Source organism: Clarias gariepinus, chromosome 4 (genome assembly GCF_024256425.1).
Source record: "Clarias gariepinus isolate MV-2021 ecotype Netherlands chromosome 4, CGAR_prim_01v2, whole genome shotgun sequence".
Classification (NCBI taxonomy): domain Eukaryota; kingdom Metazoa; phylum Chordata; class Actinopteri; order Siluriformes; family Clariidae; genus Clarias; species Clarias gariepinus.
Window position 1 is genome coordinate 8,080,798 of NC_071103.1, and position 16,562 is coordinate 8,097,359.

The following is a 16,562-nucleotide window of genomic DNA, read 5'->3' on the forward strand; positions in this document are numbered from 1 at the left end:
AAAGTGCTATATAAACAAAATTTCATTTAATTGAATCTCCTGTTTCACCACATCCCAAAGCTGCTCTGTTGGATTGAGATCTGATGACTGGTGGCTATTATGTCTATACAATTGTTTTATTTATATTTATTATGGATTAAATTGTAATGTACAGATGTTAGCAACAAACTTCAACCCTGACTGCCTTCCACAGTATAAGACATTACTTATTACTTACTCATATCAATACATTAATATTGATGGCAGCTTGTAATTAGGGGGTAGAGCAATTTATCTCAGCTTTAAATGTCAACAAATGTTAATGTGTAATTTCTTCTTCTTCATTCACAACTTCATACATTTTTAATTTTAAAAAACCTTTTTTTTAAATAGTTTTTTAACAGCCATAACCTAGTATTTCAAAAAATTTGTTCAGCCTTCAAGGGTAGTGCTCACTGACTGAATTATTTTCCATAGAATTATTATTGCACTTGTGGACAAAAACCACAACAAGCTCTAATTTAAATCCCAGGGTTTTAAAATTATTTTTTTATTTATTTTTTTTACAAAAAGGTAAAGTGTGTAACCAGATCCATTTCTATTATAAAAAGATAGAGAGAGGAAAAAAGGATTATTATGGAATGTGTAATGTCTCACTCATTCTCATTCACTATACCATCTATCCTGTTTACAGGGTTGCGGGGATGGAGGCCCTCCCGGGAGACTTAGGGCACGAGGCAGTCTACACCCTGGACAGCATGCCAATCCATCGCAGGGCACACACACTTACACGCACATTCACACAATACAGACACTTTGGGAATAATCAGCCTAATCTGCATGTCTTTTGGACTGTGGGAGGAAACTGGGTCACCTTGAGGAAACCAACCAAGCACAGGGAGAACATCAACTTTGGTTGAGAATCTTATACAGTATAAAACATACTTTAATAATGCTATCTCTTAGCTGCTAAACTATATACTGATTGACTGTATGTTATCCTTTCTTAACTCTAATAGTCACAAGTTTTAGTAGGGAAAGGCCATCCTTCTCAACCAAAACCAGTGACTAGGAGCCACTGCTGCTCAATACGTTGTCCATAACATGGTAAAAAAAGGTATAATCTATTGTATTTGCTACTCATCGAATTCATGGCTTATTTCTAATAGTTATTTATATATATTAAAATTCAGGCTCTTTAGTTGTAAAAAAATGGAAACGTGAGAAGTGTTGTCTGATTGTTGTTGATAGTCTTTTGGCTGCTCCTGTTGAGGGGTCGACACAGTGGACCATCCAATCCACACAACATGGCACAGGTTTTAAGCCGGATGCCCTTCCTGACGCATTCCTCCCATTTTATCCAGGCTTGGGACCGGCAGGGCATTTAGTGGCTGGGGTCTGTTTTTTGGCTGGGATTAATCCCAGGTCTTCTACAAAGCAGATCAGAAACCTACCACTGAGGTGGTCGCGGGGGGGCCTGGAGCCCATCCTAGGAGACTTAGGGCACAAGGCGGGGTACACCTTGCATGGTGTTCAATCCATTGCACACTTTTATTTTAAATATTTTAAATATAATAATATTACTCAAACCACTTATGTACCATTTAGTTTTCCCAATGAAATACCATGAAAGTAAAATGTATTACATTAAGGCACACTTTATTTTTTTGCTCAAACAATTCTCAAGAAAATGTAGCAAACCATCACAAAAAAACTCAGATAAACTCAGATGTCTGTGTTTACTTCTCAAGGTCTTTATCCATGATACGGCCTTCACAGTATGTTCCACTGCTGCACTATCAGTAAAGTTGCCTTGCAGAGACATTGGCGGAAAAAAAACTGCTAGTTAAAGATTAATTGAAAATAGTCAAAAGTAAAAAGAAACTTTAGTCCTGTTTTATGTTAACCCATGAACACTTACATTAACAATTACTTTAAACCACTTTAGCCACTTTATTGCTCATAGAAGCCATAGGCCTACATCTTAAGAAATCAACACACTGAATGTACACTGAATAGTTGCTCCTCTAGAGGTCAGTATAGCATGGAATAAAAAGCTTAGAGCTCATATTACTTAACTCATAATACTGTATATGCAACCTCTTACTGTCTGAACATTCACATTTGGTTCTTTGGATATTTCAAGTTTCATTATGTGAAATTATTTACGATGAGAAAATTTCTAGAGAATCAGGACATTTCAGACAGAAGTATTTTATCAGTGGTGCAAAAAAAAAAAAAAGACCCTTATAAGTGTTAAAAGTAAATACATTATATATAACAATATTTTATGTTGTTCTAGCTGTAGTTAAATGTTATGTTAATTCCATAAAACTGTTATATTTGTTTAACTATCTCTAACTGCAGAAAATGCCTACTAAGAGTCAGTTTAATGGTTATATGATGTACAATTAAAATACAGTAATTAGCACCATTTTCTTCAGATTCAATAATCTAAAAATCATATAAGGGCATATCAATAATTTATCCATAAGAAAGTTTACCATGATATAGGCAAAATGTAGTCCAAGATGTCTGCTAAAGCTTGATAACCACTGTGCTACCTATTGAGTTCTGTGGAACTCACCATAGTACTACCATGGTACCCACCGAAGTCTCATAACATCTGCTATGATACTCACCAATGTACAATTGTATATATTATAATATTACCATGGTATCCACTAACGTCTCATACTATTTACTACGGTATTCACCAAAGTATTGTTATACCATAGTACTACCATGATTCCCACTGAAGTGTCACAGTACCTACTCTGGAACTTTATAAAGTCCTATGGTGGTAATGTCTGAAGAACCATGGTAACACTACAGTATATAATTGTATGTACTTTAGTTTGTCAAAGTAAACTGCAGTACACACCATAGTTAATTTCTTCTGGTCTTATAATTTATGAAATAGTTAAAGGAACAAAATATCCCATTTGAAACAATAAACCGTTAAAAAAAACGCAGGGAAGCTCCAGACCAGCTGATACTTGTGTCTACTTTCTTCCACTTTTCCCAGTGTACTACTGGTGGACTTTACATGGAAAGGCTTCCTTGCCATGAGCTAAAGTGCTACACACAAAGCACTTCCAGCAATAATCCACCTTTGATGAAGAGCAGTAGCCTTTAGGACCCTAAACCTGGAAAGGTGGTATTAAGGGGCTTACTTTTAGCTGCTTAAAATTCTTTTAATGCAACCAAAGTGAGCTCAGTGAAAGCTAAAATGTGTTTTGTGACACATTTTCTTCCAATTTTTAAAACTTGCACTTGTGGCTTATTCTGCATATGGTCGTTGTTTGAATAGTAGTAAAGAGACAATAGTAAAGAGTGTAAGGGTCTTTAACACACTGCTGGAAAAAAAATGTCATTGTGCTTAAGAGTTTGAATATACTCACAGAATGCTGTTAATAAAGCGTAATAATAAAGTCTAATAAATAAATCTTTTATCCTTTATTTATCTCCCTATGCATAAATGCAGGACAGTTTTATACTACCAACTCACCTTACTGTCAATAATATGACATTGAAAGAGCTCTCCATAGCGCACACATATCATTTATCAACCTCCATTGCACAAGTGTTAATGATGAGCCACAAACAGATAGAAGAGGTGAGCCAAACATGAACAAATATTGATTTGAAAATGTAGTGCAATGTGCAATGCATAGAAAGTAATATAAATAATCAGGCAATACAATCTGTTTAAATACACGTTAAAGTTTGGTGCAGGGGTTATGTGAGGTGAAATACAGAGATGGGTGCTCAGCATGTTAATAAGTAACAGACACACGCTTCACAGCAGCAACCAGTGCAAGTCCTTCAGTTCTGGAGAACAAAGGAAACTCTCTGGCCAGCTGTTAAGGGGCATGATTAAAAACTGGAGCACATGCCTGGAGGTGGATTCAGCGAAGGTGATAGAATGACAGATGAGACCATTGGCAGGGCACAACACATGGCCTAATATTGTAACAGTGTAATTATACACCTGTCTGACCTAATCTCTGGAACTATAAGAAGTAAAAACAAGCACAAACACTATTATCTGTCCACAAGTGCTCACTCTTACTGGAAAAAAATACAATCATTTCAGATTTTCAGGACCAATGTTAAAAAGAGGATGCATTTTCTAATATTTCAAACATAAAAAACATTAAAAGATCCCACTGTTACAGTTCAGTGATCGTGCTGAGATCAAATAACAATTATGAAGTACATCAATAAATGTGTAAATTAGTTCAAGGAACTGCATGTTTGTATATTCGATGCATGTAATGAGAATTGGGTAAAGGCTAACTGCTAAAATGATAAATAATAAAATATTCTAATCAGATGAGCAACAATTATCAAAAACATTAAAACAAATAATTAGACAAAATAGAAAAATTCTAAATAAAATGTAAAGCATTATAAATGTTAGGTTCTTTAAATGGCCACCTTTAGCTTTAATGACAGCTTTGCACACTCATTCAGTCCTTTTACCTGATTTATGAGGTGGTCACCTGGAATGATTTCATAACAGTTTTGAATGTGTTCCCATTTATGTTGAGCACTTGTTGTGCGTAGTGTGCAAAGCTGTTATTAAGGTGCATTGTGACTATTATGTGGTTAACAAAAAAGCCTTTATTTTCTGACCTCACTGTACCTATCAGGAGGTACAAGGACTGCTTTTACCCAAACTGCATTGTTATATACTGCTTCTAATTCTACCTCTACTACTACTAATAATAATAATAATAAACTCCTTGACCAAGAAAAATACACATTTTAATATTTACTTCACCTGCATGGCCTGTCATTTGGTTAACAGTTCGTATATAAATATTATTTCTAATGCTGCCAAGACCACTTTTGTACAATTTAAGTTCTGAAATATTTGGGAATAACAAATCCTAGATGAGATGGTCATTCAGTATAGTCAGGTCATCAGATGATTTTATTTTATTGCCACATAACATTGCATAACCTGGACCTGACCAACTAAAGCAATACATAACACTGCCTTCTTTTGAGTCCTTTTAGGTACGCCTCTGCTTCCACATTATTATGAGACTACAGTAAGTTGCATTCAGGTCCTGCTAATCATCAGTCCTTAATTTATTTATTATCAGAAGGTGTGCAGAATTTTGCCAATTTTCTGATCTGATGATACTGTAAATTTAACATATGGTATAAGGTCATACAGATAACAATTACTTTAAATTAATGCTCCTGAAGATCGATCTACAAGCTATTTTTTATATAAATAAAATGAGGATGAAAATTAAATGTTGTTTATCTGTGGTTTAATTTGTCCAATTATAAGATCTGCTACAATCAGATTTCTATTAGGTTTTTACACAGAACAAATAATTTAAATTTACACATTTATATACACACTGTATATAGTATATATAACACAACTGCTCATAACTTCCCTTTTACTCAACAGTTTGATTTCATTTATGGCGCAGGTTTAACTTTAATCAAATCCTGAGGGACTGGCAAAATTGCATTAAATTCTGTCCTGTCAGTTTTGTGTGATGCTGTGACAAATTCTGTTTGGAAGGACAGGCAGAAATACATACAGAATTTGATTTCGGGTCCTTCAATGTATAAAACATCATTGTTTATATGTAAATATATCATTGAAACAAAACCTTTCTTGACATTACTGTTCTTGAACGGTTCCGGAACAGCCAACCTTTGTGAACAACTGACTGATACTGAGGAAAAGTCGTTAAGACGTGTACGTGTGTCCCAGCTCTTGACTGTTAGTGTATATGTATGACTACATGAGTGAACTTTGTGTTTGTGTGTAGTGACTAATCGGTGCGCTGTGTCTTTAAGTGGCAGGACGCCGTGCAGTTAGTGTTAGTGGGTGTTTAATCCGCTGAGGGCGCACTACTAACCGTCACAGCGCAGAGCAGACAGCTCGTCCCCTGGACACACTCCTACGGGCTAGTTTCCGTCAAAAGCGGGCAAAACTTTCGCGCAAGTCACTTTTACGTGTGAACATTCCTGGAGCGCCTACATAACCGACAGTGGAGTACTTTACTGTGCGCTTTCCGCGCGGTTTGTGGACTTGAGGCAGAACCGGAAGTGAACAGGTGAAGTACACCTGCTCAGGAGCCATGCGTGTGCTTTGAAAAAGAAACATTGTGTTCGTTTGGAGTTTTTGAAGTGTTGACCAGCATGCGCGTGTGGAACCGTCTGTCGGCTCGATAATCTTTTGCGTGTTGCTGTTTTTTTTTTCTCTCCACGGAAGTGACCTGAAAGTGTTGCTGTCTTTAAAAGTCGAGCGCGATGGGGAACCAGGTGGAAAAACTGACACATTTAAGTTACGATGAAGTTCCTACAGTCGACCCGAACGGATACGAGGACGAAAGCGGGCCGCGGATCGGAGTCTCGTACATTTTCTCCAACGACGACGACGAGGATGAGGAGCACCCGGCGGAGAAAGGCGGCGGCGGCGGCGGGGACGACGACGACGACGAGGACGAGGAAGGAGAGGAAGGCTACGCCAGCCTGCGTGAAATGGAGTGCGCGGTGTATTACCGCGATGAGTGCGTGTACGAGAGGACGGCCGCGGAGACGGGATCGCTGCAGTCGTGTGAGAACTTGCTGAACAGATGCAAACCGGGCGACTTGGTGGAGTTCGTGTCGGCTGGTCAGTACCCGCACTGGGTGGTTTACACCGGAGACTTCCAGGCGGTCCACCTGCACAGGAGTGAGATTAAAATGGACCACCTCTCCGACGCCGCGCAAGGCAAACGCGGCCGAATCGTGAACGACTTGTACAAATTCCGCGCGCTGAATCCGGATGTCGTGGTGAAGAACGCGCAGGATCAGATAGGTGTGAAAGACGGCGGTGTGTGCTGGAGGAACTCGGAGTGCTTTGCTGCGTGGTGCAGGTTTGGCAAGCGCGAATTTAAAACCGGTGGAGAGCTGCGCATCGGCAAGCAGCCTTACAGGATGAAATTACATCTCTCTGCGAAGAGGAGCCACGACCTGGAGTTCCAGAGTCTGGAGGATCTCATCATGGAGAAGCGCAGGAATGACCAGATCGGTCGAGCCGCCGTGATCCAAGAACTGTCGAACCATCTGAATTCTAGCGAAGAAGTCAACAGCGACTGCAGCTGTGATTGATTTACTGAAATATCTTTTATAAGGACAACTTATTGTATATGGACGTACATGACCAAGCCTTAAAACATCTACAAACCAGTCCATCATATCTCATGGTCTCACGATCATAAGAATCACACATGGCACCTGATATATAAAGTTATTATTAAAGTTATGGTCAGGTGGCAAATGTAGCATGTTTTGGACAGGTTTTTGGAGGAGAAGTTAAAACCAGAGTAATGTGGACAACTCTATACAGGGTCACAAGGGGCTCGGGGTCTACCCCAGGAGACTTGAGGTACAAGGCGGGGTACATCTTATCCTGTATGTAGGGTCGCAGGGGGCCCGGCACCTACACTTAGGGCACGAAGAGGGGTACACCCTGGTGCCAACAGCACAACCTTTCTAAACTAGATAATTAATTTACAATGATAAAGATACCCAGTTCACTCAAGGAGTGCCCTGAAATAATACACCAAAGCTAACGTTTCCTGCAAGGCAGTATCCGCCAGTTTTTGACTCCTGAACTTATTACCTTGTTTTATGGTCTTATCTGTGTGAGCACAGCCACCTACATGGCACATTTCAGTGGATCAATAAAACATTTGTTTATATTCACTACATGCCGACATTAATCATAGGTTTTGTGTTCCTCAAGCCAATTGATTGATAAGTACCATACATGCTTGCACATCACCCTTCTTTATAGAACACCATAAAAACAGCAGCATTGTATTTTATTTTTTTACAAATCAAAAACCAAACCGTACTTTCAGGTGAAAAGACACTACATATGAACTGTTCTCTTTGTTATGGATAAAATTACCATGTATTTTCTTTTTTTACCATGAAAATAAATAATATTTTGAATAAATTGAGCTAGTGATACAGATATATATCGTACATTGCAGTTTCAAAGTGAACACTAAAGTACATATTATTTACATGACATTGTAAAAATACATTGTTTTATAGTGCTGCAATTAATCACATAAAAATCTAAATCACTATATAGACCTGAGAAATTATTTAATCACAAAAGGGTGCAATTTATTACAGGTATTATACTGATAGTCTGCAATTTATGTAGAGTTTGTCAATAATTGAAGTTTTTTTGTTTGTTTTTTGTTTGTCTTTTTTTTGTTTTTTTAGAATTTTGAGTTAATAAATATTGACAAACATGCACTTAATGAGATTTTATGTTTTAATTATTTGGTCCTAGTCTATATGAATATTTGAATACACAATGATGCGTTTAATATCAAAATGATCACAATGTGATTTAAAAAATTCAATCGTGCAGCAGTGTACATTTATTACGGGTGTTTGTTGAATTGATGCACAATTAAAAATGTGTTTCGTTTAACCAGGAATGTTATAATGCAGCCACTTTTTTATATGACCAATAGCATTTTGAGCATTTTCTAACACTGTGGTTTCTGCAGCTCATGACACCTTTAATTGTTAAAAATCAATTCTGCAGTACAGATTTATTTCATGATAAGCCAACTATTTTAAATTAGAATCATTGTTTAAAAACGTACTGTAATATTTTGCTCATTTGTTAAAGCCCTAAAAAGCTTTCTATGCATTTACTCTTTACTGAACAATATAGATAAAAAAAATCAATCATATTTCAGTTGTCATTGATATCCCTGCTTGTTGTTTTTGAGTAACTAAATTTTGGATTTTCCTCAATTTAATGTGAATGTAAAGTAATATATGGTAATGCCTATACACTGACCATTCACTTTAATAAGGAACTCCACTTTCATGTAGTTATCTAATCAGCGAAATCTAGCACCAGTGCAAGTTCATGCATATACACGTATACTTTAGTTAAAGTGTGATTGTTGCATGTTTGTTGATTTAAGTATTACAAAAATTTCTAGGAACCCCACACATAACATTCTTTAGCATTTATTCAGAATGGTGCATAAAATCATTAAGTTAGTGACGGTTCTCTTTTTCCTTGTTGACAAAAGATTTTGTCTGAGCTTCCAGGAAGGATGTAGTAACTCAAATACGCACTCTTTTTATCTCCATGAAAGCAGAAAAACATCTTGCACAAACATTTAGCCCTGACGTGGATGAGCCACGATAGCAGAAGTCACCACAGGGTTCCAGTCCCGACAGCCAAGAACAGGCTCATCCATGATGGACTCAGATTCTCATTTTTGGTTGATATGAGTGGAGCCATATGATGTCTTCTGTTGTCATGGTTTATCCAGGTGAAGGTATAAGATAATTTTCTGTTGATCACGGTTGCAAAGAATGTTAATTTGAGTTACTCTGGACTTCCTGTTTACTCGGACCATTCTCTGACGCCTATAATAAACAAGATGCCATGCAACATCCTGTATTTTGTGAATTACTGTAGAAGATCATCAGATTCTGAAATCTGAAAACAACCATATCACGCCACTAAATCACTAGGATCACATTTTTTCCTATTTAGATGTTTAATATGAGCATTAACTTTGGATCCTGACCCGAATATGCGTTCATTTTCAGAATTGCAGCTGCTGCCACATGATTAGCTGCTTAGATAAATAAATGTGCATTTATTAGGAACACCTGTTCAAATGCACTTTTATTTATCTAGGCAGCTAATTTATTTATCTAAGCAGCTGATCACTCAATAAATAAGCAGAAGTAACTTTGCAAATGGTATACCTAATGGCTAAAACATTGTCCTGCTGGAATGGGTTTGGGTCCTTCGGTTCCAGTGAAGGGAAATTGTAATGCTGCAGCATACAAAGACATTCTATACAGTCAGGTACTTTCATCATTGTGCTGGCATTTTGAGCAAAACCCTTATACTGGTGTTAAGGCCAGGTGTCCAAATACTTTTGGACATATCATGAAGGTGGTATTTTCCAGCAAAATACAAAGATTCCTTTATTCTTGCTTTGCTCTGTAGAGCATTTGGGGTCCCTGCGCCTCACTTTGGGAACCACTGCTGGGCCAGCGCTCTGATTTCTGATGGGTTGATATGCATTCATTTTAGATAAAGTCATTTTTTGGCACCAGTGTGCAAACAACATTCCTTTTAAAGCTTCAGACTGATTCGACACAACTGTACCCGGGGGAGACAAATAAAATTATTTTTGATTGTCAAGCAGAGCAACAAAGCGGTGTCTTTATATTTTAATGTAATTTAATATGACAACTCTTTGTGAATATGTACTTTGTGATCATACAATCCCCACAGATCTGAAATAGGCTTGGCTGGTGGTCTGGGAACCAGGAAGTAGAGAATATTTTCATATAAATTATTGTTCAGACTATATTTTCTGCATTTAATTTGTATTTTTTTGTTAAGCATTTCAGTGTTTTAAGCAAAGCTCAGTAATAAACAGTCATAAACTGAACATATAAAAGTCATTACATTTGAGCAAAAACGACATTGATTTGAATTATACTGTATTTATCTATGTATTAGTCACATTGTGTGTATTGAAAGTGCTTGTGCTGTGGACAGACTGGGTAGTCGCTGTATGACTCACTGCAACTGGAACACACAACTTGTCGGGTATGAATTCAGAAAAGTACTGCTATGTACACGGTTGTAAGAGTATATAATTTTATTTCCAGAAGTACAACTGTGTCAAGGAAACGTAGGAGTCAAGGTCAGTAGTAATTACAACACAGCTTAATAAAAATATGACATGAGAGGGTGTTGAGTGAATAATTAAACTGTTTATCTATTTGCTTTTGGTTATCCATAAAGAGCAGACACTGAGCAAACACTTCACTTGCACAATGATGACATAGTTTATAGACTATGGTTTAACTTCAATGAAGAATCTGAGATTTCTCTGGGTTCACACATCACCGTTGCATGCAAAGGCAGACTCAGAAGCACTATCTACGCCTTCAACTTGTTTAAACTCACAGACATCCATGATTGGTTAGTATCTCTTGACTCTTGGAAGTTGAACTTGCGAAGTCTGGTTGATCGTGTTTATTTGATTGTTTAAACAGTTAATAGCTCTGAATATATGCTCTTGGTTTGAGTCCTGTGTTTACTTAAGCTTTTATCTCATACTCATCTTTAAAACCCAAGTCTATTCAGTGTGTACAAGGCAATATTAAAAAAAACTAAAATAAGAATTTGGTGGAAACTGAAAGTATTGCAGTTACAATGCTTCCAGTGTAAACTGGCCTTTAATTAGTTTGGCTATTTCTGTGGGGTTTTTTTTGTAATGTCATGACAAATGGGAATTGTACGTAGACATGTTTTTACTTAAAACCACCCTATGTGCCTTTGATACTATGAAAAAAATCAAGAAACAGTCCAGTGTTTCATCACCTAAAATAACAGGTCATTAAATTGGGAGAAGAAGAAGAAGAAAAAAACAGCAGCCAACTTCAAACCATTAAAATGAACAACTTGATAGATGCTGACTTAGAGCCGCATCACTTCACGGGATTATCCAATAAATGGTTATGTAAATGAGATGTGTCTTCTGTCTGCTATATACAGTACAGTATAATCTCACACTGGGTAACCTTTAAGCGTGGTGTATAGTATATATGAAGGTGGACTTACCGTAGTGAAAATGTGTATTATACTGAAAAGAAGAAGAATGTCCAACAGTCTGACAATTTTTTTTTTTTTTTGTGGTTTTAGGATACTATTCAGCTGTTTATATAGTAGCCTGCATCATGTCGATCCTCATATAAGTATGCAAGTGCTACTGCATGAGACAATAGTAAATGACAATTCTAAAGCAGAACTTTAAGGTTTAGTGTCTAAAGTTCCTTCCTCTAAATTTCATAATCTGCTTGTGAATTGCTCAGGGCTACATGAATGTATGTATGTATGTATGCATGTATGTATGTACAGTATGTACTGTATGTGATCCCATTTATTAAATCAGATACAAAAAAACTGTTCTGAAATGTACACTTTATATGTAATGTTTAACATTTTAACTAACAAAACAGTTTAATGGCAAAAGAATTTAGTAAAAGACACAATAATGACCCACTTACACAACTTTATCCAGTCCACATACAGAACATTGTCGACCACAGTAACACAGAACACAGGCACATCTCAGATCTCTGTCATAACCTGTCTCGACAGTGTCTAAAAGCAGGGTTTATAGCTTTCAGTAGCCTTTGGCTGCAGAGATCTTACTCTGGTCTGCTTGTCATTTCCACAGCAGTCCCATATTTATTTAAAGTCAAACAAACTGGATAAGTAATACTAATTATTACAACATTTTACTATGTGTAAAATGGAAAAAAACATGTTGGCAATACTCATGATTAGTATTGCCAAGTACCTCATGATTCAATAGCTTGTAGATCCACATTTAGCAACAATAACTTGAATTGATCATTTCCTTTATTAGTCTTTCACATCATTTTGAAAGACGTTTGGCCCATGATTCTTTACAACATTACTTAATTTCATTCCGGTTTTTGGGCAGTTGCTCTCTTAAAGTCCTGCCACAGCATTTTAATTGGGTTGAGATTTGGACTTTGAAAAGGCTATTCCAAAACCTTGATTCTTTTATTTTGAATTCACCCTGTTGTAAATTTACTGATGTTTGGATCATTGTTCTGTTGCCCACAAGGTTCCCAGGTCTTGTGGTGGCAAAACAAACCCAAATCATCAAGTGTTCCTCACCATGCGTGACAGTGGGTGTTTGTTCTTCTGAATTGCTGTTTGTTTTTTTCCAAACATGGTGCTGGTAGATGAAAGAATTCCCCTTTGATCTCACTTGTCCATAAAACATGGTATAGGGCAATGTTGGCTCAATTGGTTTAAGGCTGTGGGTTACTGGGTTACTGATCAGGAGGTTCGTGGTTCAAGCACCAGCACTACCAAGTTGCTTCTCCAGGGTTGCTGTATCCTGGCTCGCCCTGCGCTCTGACCCTAGCTTCCAAAGCTTGTGGTTTGCTTAAATGCTTCCATGACTTTTTAAACAGAAGAGGCTTTCTCCTGGCAACTCTTCCAAAAAAAACCTTTCCTTAACATTTAACATGCTCGGCTCAGGTCTGTAGGATCTGAGCTATACAGTCTGTAGATCTTTTTTTTTTTTTTTTGTATTTCTTGGCCTGACCTTGGGGTGAATGTGCTGGGGCATCCATGCCTGGGAAGACTGAAAAACTGTCTTGCACTAAATGCTTCCATTTTTATACCCATTCCAAGATTGATGTGTAGAAACAACTGCTTCTCTAAGAGCATTGATTATATATTCCCCACTTGGCATTGTATAACCATACACCTGAATGTTTCAGACAAGCAAACTGCTTGTCTGAAAAACTTCTCCTATTATGAAGGTCTGCACACCTGCTGATGATCAATCAAATCAAGGGCTGTTGATTAGCAGCACCTTGCTGCAACTAACCCTTACTGCCTTCCGTGGAAGCAAGAAGAGGGTACTTTGGTATTGTCACAGTGAAAAAGTTATATGTTGTTGTATGTCTAAAGTTTTATTTGCTTAATACTAAGACCTTATATTGTCAGATGGTTTTTATTATGTTTTTACACAAAAACACATAGAATTAATAGAGGGTGTACAAACTTCAGAACATGACTAGACAGTTGTTGACTGTATGTTGTAAGATTACTTTTAATTTAAGATTAGAATTTTGACAATGACAACGATAATAAAAAGGCATTTGTGTCAATTACTTTATATACATAGCGTTAACATAAGGGTCAAACAGGTAGCGTGTTGCCCAAAATGTCTCCTGGACCCAAGTCTGGGATTGTAAAATAGTCCTTTTAAAATCTTGAATCTTGAATTGTTTTTATTCAGAAAGTCTCTCTGCAGCAGTCAAGGACAGTAGAGTAGTATTGCGTTGACGCGCTCTTGTTTGGCGACACCAGTCTGTTGTATGTATCCGAGGAGTTGTTGTTTAACGTCGGCCATGTATTTTTGTGCGAAAATGTAAACGATTGAAGCACATTTTTAAACCTGGAGATAAATACAAGCAGATTTTCTAAACCATGAATATCACATTGCAATATTGCACAAGATCTAATAAATAAATAAATAAATAAATACGAGTCAAAATAATGAGTTTCACTAATCAAATATTTTCCCATAAGCTACTCTACGCTGAACTTTTTGAACACACGTTACATTACTTTTGCACACACCATATTACATCTGTTGGTGTACAACAGATGTAATATGGTGTGTGCAAAAGTAATGTCAGCATTAAGGGTTTTAGTGTTGACCTCCTTGCTCCTTATAGACGTGCTGCTCTCTCCATCAGGAGCTTAATTTTTACGCTGCTGTGGCATCATTGATCATGCTATTTTTCTCAATATATTTCGACGTGGAACTGGCTAGCAGAAGAGAGTATGATTGTTCTGATGATTTCATCATCACTCTGTTATTCATCCATGAATCCCATTTCATTTTTTTATTTCCTACTGTTTATATCCAATCTCTTGTGTCTGTTCATCACCTTAGTGTATAGCTTTTTTCTCTGGCTGACCCTTGCTTCATTAAAACAGAATGGAATTAGTTTTTATTAGAATGATTTGTCAACCCAAAGGAATTGCGGCTCTTTACAGATCCTGCCCCAACAATTGGTTTAGATGGGTTATATACAGTAGTAGTCTCTTTTAATCAGCTTTCTTGCCTGCTAAGCCTACATTCCTGCCTCTTGAGGAAACGAGGAAGTAAAGTGTTCCTTGACTGGAAATCGCAGTTGTGCATTCTTACAGTTCGGTAGCTGTGCACATTAATTCTCAGGGAAATTCTGAGTGATTGGTTATTCCAGGGATAAAATTGTCATGTGCAGATCACAGGCAAGCCTTCAGAAACATCCCACACCATCTTCTATTAACATCAATCAAGTCTTCTTGTGTGTTCTCAAAAAACCTTCTTCCATCCACTATTCTCTCTCACTATGGTCTATACCGCTTTATCATGTTTTCAGGGTCGCAGGGGCCTGGAGCCTATCCCAGGAGACTTAGGGCACAAGGCGGGGTACACCTTTGACGGGGTGCCAATCTATCGCAGGGCACACACACACACACACATTATGAGCGATTTGGGGAATCTCGTTTAGCCTAATATGCATGTCTTTGGACTGTGGGAGGAAACCAGATTACCCCGAGGAAACAAAAAAAAATGTCATCTTCCACTGCCTGTTGTGTTTTAAGCACTAAGATGCACTTGCTCACCTGTCGTTATGTTCATTGAAACATTAAAAGTATTTGCCCTGTAGAGTCCCACGCAGAGACGACTGAGAGGACGGAAGGTTTATGTAATCTAAACGCAGCATTTAACAATGATAAGGGGAAAAATTAGTCAAATATGTTATTTATTTCTACCGGTTTTTGATAGTTATAATCTGATTATGAATCACAGAGCAGATCTTATTCCTGACACAGGAGTAATATTATGGTAGAGTAAAATGTATTTGTTAAATGTTTGATTTTTTAACAATAATATAATCCATAATAAAAAATATTTAATAAATGATAATAAATTATACATGAATTTATACTGTATGAAGTGAGAACCATTGATGAAGCTGTGTGAATTGATACCATGAAATTCAAAGGAATGATTGTGATAATGAATCGTGGTGGAAATAAAAGGATCCCTTTCAATAACATTATGCTAATTATGAAAAGAGGAATAAAAAGCTTTATTGTCTTGATGATTTTTTTGGTCATATCTAATTCCATTTCAGATGAGAAAGAGCCCGTATTTGCTTCAGGGATTTGCTGAACCTGTGAACGGATTCTCTTCAACACAATAGGACTAATCCTTTGACAGGCACCTGTTTCGAATTAGAGTGCTCTCACACGCTCAGTGCCTGATTGTGTGTGGACATGGCAAGTCCTAAAATTCAAATCATTCTATTTAAGATCTAAGCATGCCACTAAATATGACATTGAATGATAATCTTTGTCTATGATTTTCTAAGGAAATAACTTCTTGTAGTCAATTATAAAGTATACTGTATAATTATACCTTTCTCTTCAAGTTATCATTATAACTTACACTTATTATGTACAAATAATTTTCCATTCCTTTCTGCACTGGGTTAAAAGCTGATTCAAGCAGTGTAAAAAGCTGTCATCCTATAAATACGAATGGATTACAGCCCACAAATTGAATTACTAGAAAGCGGAACAGAATGACAAATACAAACAGTTTTCCTTTGGATTCAATTACGATCGTAAAGTTTATTGCTTGGATCAGATTGCAGAACAATATGGAAAAATAAAATTAAACTGACAAGCTGCCTTCGTTTAATAAATAAAACTACATTTTGATCTCTTTATTTGCACAATGCTAAAATGATATCATCATTCTTAGATAACTATTAGACTCTCAGCACCTGAAACAGTTTGTAAAATCTTTAGTACTATAGTCATTAGAAACACTGTCACGGTACAAGAGTGGTTCTTAATCCAAGTCATAGGATTTTGCCTTTGCTTTCTTAAACACCAAGTAGATAAAGTGGTTAAACATTTG

At 36.9% G+C, this 16,562-nt stretch overlaps 1 protein-coding gene across 1 annotated transcript; it reads left to right on the forward strand.

Moving 5' to 3' along the window:
- Positions 1 to 5,803: 5,803 nt before the first annotated feature.
- Positions 5,804 to 8,184, forward strand: lratd2b (LRAT domain containing 2b). The gene has a single exon (XM_053493700.1). It carries the CDS (start codon positions 6,271 to 6,273, stop codon positions 7,111 to 7,113), a length of 843 nt encoding a protein of 280 aa, XP_053349675.1. The 5' UTR covers positions 5,804 to 6,270; the 3' UTR covers positions 7,114 to 8,184.
- The last annotated feature ends 8,378 nt before the right edge of the window (positions 8,185 to 16,562 follow it).